The 6,667-nt window shown below is 40.4% G+C and overlaps 1 protein-coding gene across 1 annotated transcript in view; it reads left to right on the forward strand.

The window, feature by feature from the left end:
* The window catches only part of KCTD12 (potassium channel tetramerization domain containing 12), a gene marked incomplete at its 5' end in the record, with an annotated part of 5,605 nt that extends 371 nt beyond the window's left edge, over positions 1 to 5,234 (forward strand). The window contains one exon of the mRNA XM_077750077.1: positions 3 to 5,234. Within this exon, the coding sequence (XP_077606203.1) occupies positions 3 to 280 (278 nt within the window). The remainder of the gene's footprint in view (positions 1 to 2) is intronic.
* Positions 5,235 to 6,667: the final 1,433 nt, after the last annotated feature.

Here is a 6,667-nt window from a genome sequence, read left to right on the forward strand (position 1 = left end):
GGCACGCATCACCGTGTGCGGCAAGACGTCGCTGGCCAAGGAGGTGTTCGGCGACACCCTGAACGAGAGCCGGGACCCGGACCGTCCTCCGGAGCGCTACACGTCGCGCTATTACCTCAAGTTCAACTTCCTAGAGCAGGCCTTCGACAAGCTGTCCGAGTCAGGCTTCCACATGGTGGCGTGCAGTTCCACGGGCACCTGCGCCTTCGCCAGCAGCACCGACCAGAGCGAGGACAAGATCTGGACCAGCTACACGGAGTACGTCTTCTGCCGGGAGTGAGCTCCCCAGACCCCCTCGCGACTTCAGCGCGCCCATCCCCCGTCCTTCCTGTTAGGGAGAGGATTCTCCATCTCCCCTCCTACGCCCCACCCCCCCCCCCATTCCCTTGTCTCCCACCTTTAGTAGCCGGACCAGACCCACTCACCCCCTACTTGGGAACCTGCAGCCGCAAATCCTCTCGGCTTCTTCGCCTTTTTTGGACCCCGCCAACCGAGAGAGCCCAAGGTGTATCCCCTCCAGTGCTTCCTCTGTCCCCTGACTCTAACCACCCCTCCCCCGGATTGCCCTTTCAGTCTGGATCTAGTGGGACAGTGTGGCCACAAAGTCACCAAATAACTGGTGGTGATTGAATTGTTCAGAACCTGATTGGACTCTGTCCAGTGTGTAGAAGATTCCTTGAAATCCCAAGCCCCTTTGACTCATTAGCTGTTTAAGAGATCAGATTGATAACACTGTCTGGGAATAGTTAGTGTCCTAAAAGGTCGTTATGTAGCCTTTTGACCCTCTTTAAAGGGAGAGTTTTTTAGAGGGCTGGATGGAAGACTCCGGACCTGGAAGGAGGATCCCATGGAGGCAGTTCAGTGACAACAAATGAATAAAGTTTTAAGAAGTTACACGTAGACATAGGAAAAGAATCTAGTGCTGGCACAATGAAGGATTGTATCTTTTCCATGCGCAACGAAAGGTCATCGCCTGTGGCTTAAACTTGTAGAAAGTTACCCTCCTGCCCGAGGAGGCATCCTTCTCCTTGGCTCACTGCCGGAAGCCCTTAGTTCGATGGGTTGACATGGCCGCCGTTATTGGCAAGAGGGAGAAGGCGTGCCGACGCCGACAAGGGCGAGACAGCCCAGGTCGCCAGGCGCTGTGCGAAGTCACCTGGCAGTGACTGTAAACGGAGCTGGGTAGTAATGCACGGCTTGGGTATTAGGAGAGCCCGTCTTCTTGCAGTGAATGGCAGTAGGACCTTAGCTCTCAAGACTTGGGGGGAGGGGTGGGGAGGGAGGAAGGAGGGATGAGGGGGTGGGAAGGGAGGAGCAGACACACTCACTTATTATTTGAAAGTTGGAAGTTTGTGCCATCCGTTTGAGTACACGCACATTTAAGAAGTAGTACACGAAAACGTGCAAAGCATTTTATAAAGATTAATAGCAGATCTACTCTTATCGGGCAGTTTATTGAACTGTTTTGAGTCCTAAACTTAGAAGTCACTGATATATAACCTAACCAAAGAGTAACCCAGTAGTTTTTGAACTTTAGTTTTTTTGAACTTTGTTTTCTCGTTGGTTATAAATCCTGACTTTAAAACCTATTAATGAGCAAACTGTGTTTGACTTTGGTTACTTAAACTTAAGATCGCTTCTTAAAAATCCTTATTTTCTTTAAGCCCAGCCAGTGCTGACCCCTGGGCAAACCTGAGAACCTGGAAATGCCACTTCTCACATGCAGATGGTTTGAAATTAAGGTGGAATCTTTTTGAGCGCCAGTTGCAGAGAAAGAGACACACCAAGGGCTGCCTACATCTACAGATGCAGATAGCTATACAATGAAATATTTTTAAACGAAGGCAAAAAAAAAAAAAAATCACAAGTGGGTTGAGCAATAAAATAGTGTTTTAGGTGAATGCAAGAAGAACAGGAGACCCGATTGCCTTATACCTTTACTCTAATGAGGAATAAATTCCCACTACGTATCCTGTCTACACCATAGGTGAAGGGAAGAGAATCCTTGTCTTTCATGCTTGTGAGGCTCCTTTGGATATTCTGTGACGACGGAGAAGCCTTTTCCTTTTCATTTGTTTTAGCAGTTTTCTCTAAAGTGTTTTTTTAAAAGATTTTGTAAGAGTTGTTCTCAGTGTTCAAATTAGTGCTATTTTTTCTTTTTAAAAACGAATCTTGTACTGTATCTTACTATGTCCAGAATAGATATTAAGAATTGAAACGGTTTTTTTCTTAGACTCATGTGATCCAATCTTTATATACCATATATAAACATTTTACACGAATCATTTAGTTTTTTAATTCATTTACTAATGCTAAAAAATTTCCTATATTTACCCCCAGTAATGTGCATCAGATGGTGTATATACTAAAGCAACATGTTTTAATGAATTTCTCATATTATTGTCTATGGGGACATTGGGTCCAGGAAAAAAATACTACAAAACTGAGTTTGCTCCATATTGTTTTCTCTTGGATATTAGTTGTGTACTAATAATATGTTGATTAACTGTCCTCTTAAAATGAAGGTACCTGTATTTTTAACCCACAAATTCTTTTTTTTAACTGGCAAAGAGAAATATTTGAAATCTTTACATTGGAGTTACAATTTGAGAAAGGCAAACTTAGTTTTATTTACAAAGATCGTAATTGTAAGGGAAATGGAAGCAGAAATCCAGGAAGTTGTGTTTGCTTAAATGTTGGGCGTGTTCTCAGAACTTATCTGTTTCAATCTTGAAATGATTTAGCAAAGTCGCTTTTTGGACAAAAGAGTGCCACAGAGATTTCTCCGCCCTGTATGGTGTTCTGTTAGAATGTACAACAAAAAACACATCATTTAAGACATCTTAGGACAGATTACGACCACTGACAGATGGCAAGACTGTAAGAGTCTGATTTTTCCTTGTGAAATCTGCACAACTCTGGGAGTCACAGGAAACTACTTGTAAAACTTTGAGTTGAACTCTCACTTTTTTTGCATATACAGATCTTATTTTCCCCACCCACTCTGGCTGCCCCCGCAATGCTCACCCCGCCCTTTTCATTATTTGAAGACTGGGAATTTTAAATGGTTAGATGCCATAAACTGATTTCTTTTTCTAGGGATGACTTTCCTCTCTAAAGTTGGCAGTTGAAAAATGACAACATTCTACTTTTAGCCCAAAGTAAAGGCTGGGTAGGAAACTCATTCTACCCTGTGTAGGTCATATAACTGTGGCAAGGTGACTTCTCGTGGGCACTTTCGGGTTTCTTCTTCTCCATGTGCTGTGGGCCACGGAAGGACCCTTTGTGGTCTACAAAGTGGACTAGAGTGTTGATGTTACCTCCGAGCTTGGATGGGATATTGAGGGTCCATAGGAGTAAGCCCTCCAAAGATCCCATTCAGATAACCTCGGAGACTGCCATGAGTTAGTTAGGTAATTATGACTTTATTCACCTGCCTCAGTGTAGCATGCATTTACATATGTCATAACTTTAATTACCATTTGGTTCACAAGTGAGTGAAATGAGATTTAACAACAAGTTTAATTTAAAAAAAAAGAATTGTGGACAGTGGAGTTTAAAAAAACAGGTACCATCTTCAATGCTTTTGCACCAGATGTTTGAGAAGTTCTGTTTTTAATACATGTAGACCATGAACCAAATTCAGTCTAATTTTTCAAATTGTATGATGTGGAAAATATTCCTTGAAGGTGTGAGACCTAGAGATTTTTTTCCCTTTGGTACTGTTTTTATTCTTGTGTTTCTTCTTCTTCTTCTTCTTTTTTTTGCATTGATAGCAAATTTGTAATACTAGCCAAACCAGTCTTCTCTTTCAAACCAGATCCATACCTGGGGCCTGTTGCTTCCCTGAGGAAATGTATAATCTGAATTCTCAGACAAAATGGGCGACTGGCAATGCTCATAACATGTTCCAATTTTTATTGGACTTTTCAATGGAATGTTATTACATTGAAGCCATGTAAGGTGAAGCTTTGATAATTTTTTACTTTTTAGATTATGGTAAGTTCTAATCTAATATTCAAAACATTTTTGTATTCCACATAAAACATGCTAAAGTACAGTGCAAGTATTTAGAAAAGCATTGACTTGAGGGGTTGAATTCTGTAAGAATTTCTTTTATAGTCTCAATCATAAGTACTTTACTCAACTTAAATTTCTAAAATAATAAACTGAACATTTCTTATTGTAAACTTAGCAGAGTAAATCCTTTGGAATTTTTTGTTTGTTTTTTTCCTTACTATAACTCATTTAAAAACTGAATTAGTTTTCTTAGATGACCTAAGTCTGTCTCTTGAGAATAAATAACATACTCTTGTGTATTGAGTAGCTATAGTACCTGAAATAGGGTTTCTTAGAACCAGAAACAAGTTATGTTGAAATTTTTTCTTTTCACAATTTTGGACAATAATAATCTAGAAGTATTAATGTTTGAAGACTTAGAATCTCTACTGGGGCCCTTGAAACTTAGATGGAAGAAATCCAAGCAGAACATCTACATTAGACTATAATCTTGTGTGGTAGAAAGATAAATCGTTGACCAAGAATTTGTGTCACCTTATACATTTTGTGTTTTTTTTTTTTCTCCCAGATCAAGTTTTTTTTTTTTTTGTATTTTAAATGTGTTTTGAAGTATGTGAACATTAATTGTAATGTCAACTGTTATACAACTGTCCTTGTGACTACAGGCAGGTGAATTTTGCTCTTACTATTGAATACAAATGATGACTTCATTTACGACCACTCAGATATCATTCGTGACGTTTAATGACAAAAGTTTACGACGTCCATTGTGGATGTTGATTGTGAAGACATAAATCGTATGTTATCAAATTTTTCCACAGTATAAGATGCCCACAGAGCTCTCTGGGATTATGCAATTGTGAAAAACATTATATGCTAAGTGATATATACCATGAAGCCGTTTTCTCAAAATAGGAGAAAGGAAAAATCATAATGATTATCAGACTTTTTCTAATGCAACAGAAAGCCAAGAAAAAAAAATCCTCTATATTTTAAAAAAGACATTTCAGACATGCCCAAACTTTAAGTGAGAATTTCTTCAACTATCTAAACACCCCCAGAGATTCTTGCTCCCCCTGTTCACAACTGGTTGTATGATAGACATACTCGATAACTGTTTTCCTCCCTGTGTGTGAAGTAACGAATCATTGATTATGTGACTTGTTATGTATTCTATTAAACGCTAAAGAATAAAACATTCACTCCTTTAATTATTCCTTTTGGCTTCTGGGTATGGATTGGCTTGAACACTGGTCTGACTTTATTTAAGGGGTGCTGTGAGTACTGGGAACGCTTACCAAGTTGTAGGGCTGATGATGAGCATTATGCCATCGGAAGAACTTCTCACTGTGTGATTGACCAGTTGGGTCAGAGGCTAACAGGCTCTTTCTCCAGAGTCTATTGTCAAGGTGGTTTGGTATTCAATGTGGAGGAAAAGTCCTTCACATTTGCTTTGAGTTCAGTCTTAGCAGCATATGCAGATTCTTTTGAATGTGGGGAATGTAGGTAGGGAGGACCTTTTGAAGTTTGTAGGGAAAATGAATCTTTGAGACAAGCCTTTGTTAAAAGTCTAATTCATGAAGATGGAACTCCAAAGAATGTTGGGAGAAGATCTGCATTTTTATTCTAGGGTCTCTTTCCAGAATCTCCTCCATCATTGGTGTCCCTCCTGTGGAAGGAGAACACAGGGCCTTCCAGGCTGAGAAATCACCCACGCAGAAGGCAGTGACGCCAGCCTGGTCTGGGCTGTGGCACCGGAAGCCAGGAGTGGTGTGGAGAGACTGAGCCAGGCTTCGCCCTTCCTCTTTGCTTTTGCTTGTGCTTCCCCTAGAGAGCTTTTGTTTTCAAAGTGTGTGTATTTATACATATACGATTTGTTTTTTGAAAAGTTTATGTGAAAAATTTAAGCAATACAATTTTCATATGTAATAAGTAAACCTCCCTCCTCCAGTAACCCTTGTCTTTTCCCCCGGGAACCACTGGTGTGTCATTACAGAGACATCCTGTACATACATAAATATATATATGGGTGTGTGTGTGGGTGTGTGTATATATATATATCCATATATGTATGTATATATTTCTTCCTCTCTTTTTTCTGTTCAGTAGGAATTGATACCTGTCCTGTGCCCTTCTTTCTTCTTTTAACCACATGTCCTGGAGCTCCTGCAGTACATGAGTGAACGGGTAGCAATGATCTACCTCGCTTTATTTGATGGCTAGGTGATTTTGTGGATGATGGGTCGTCTAGATGTGCAGTCATTTATTTTACCTTTCCTTTCTTGACGGGCACTTAGGTGTTCAAGTTTTTGGCTTCTATTCCAAAGAGTGCTGTATTGAGTGTCTTTCACATATATGCAAATAATATATCAGTCTTTTGTATGAAGTAACACCAAGACAGAAATCACCTGTAAGTACTGTTTTCTTCTACAGTGGCTACGGAAATAGTAGGGTTCATTGGGAGCTCTCAAGGGTATGCAGATGGTGGTAGATGAAGTAATTCTAGAATCATTAGACACACAAATACGAGGCTTTATGTAGCTTTCATATTGAGGACAAGCTTCCCCTCCTCCCACTCTTTTTCTATTTCCGAAGGTCATCCTTAGTCCATTTTGTTCTAGAACTTCCTCCCCCCCCCCCCCCCCCC

This window comes from Crocuta crocuta, unplaced genomic scaffold (genome assembly GCF_008692635.1).
Source record: "Crocuta crocuta isolate KB4526 unplaced genomic scaffold, BGI_CrCroc_1.0 scaffold189, whole genome shotgun sequence".
Taxonomy (NCBI): domain Eukaryota; kingdom Metazoa; phylum Chordata; class Mammalia; order Carnivora; family Hyaenidae; genus Crocuta; species Crocuta crocuta.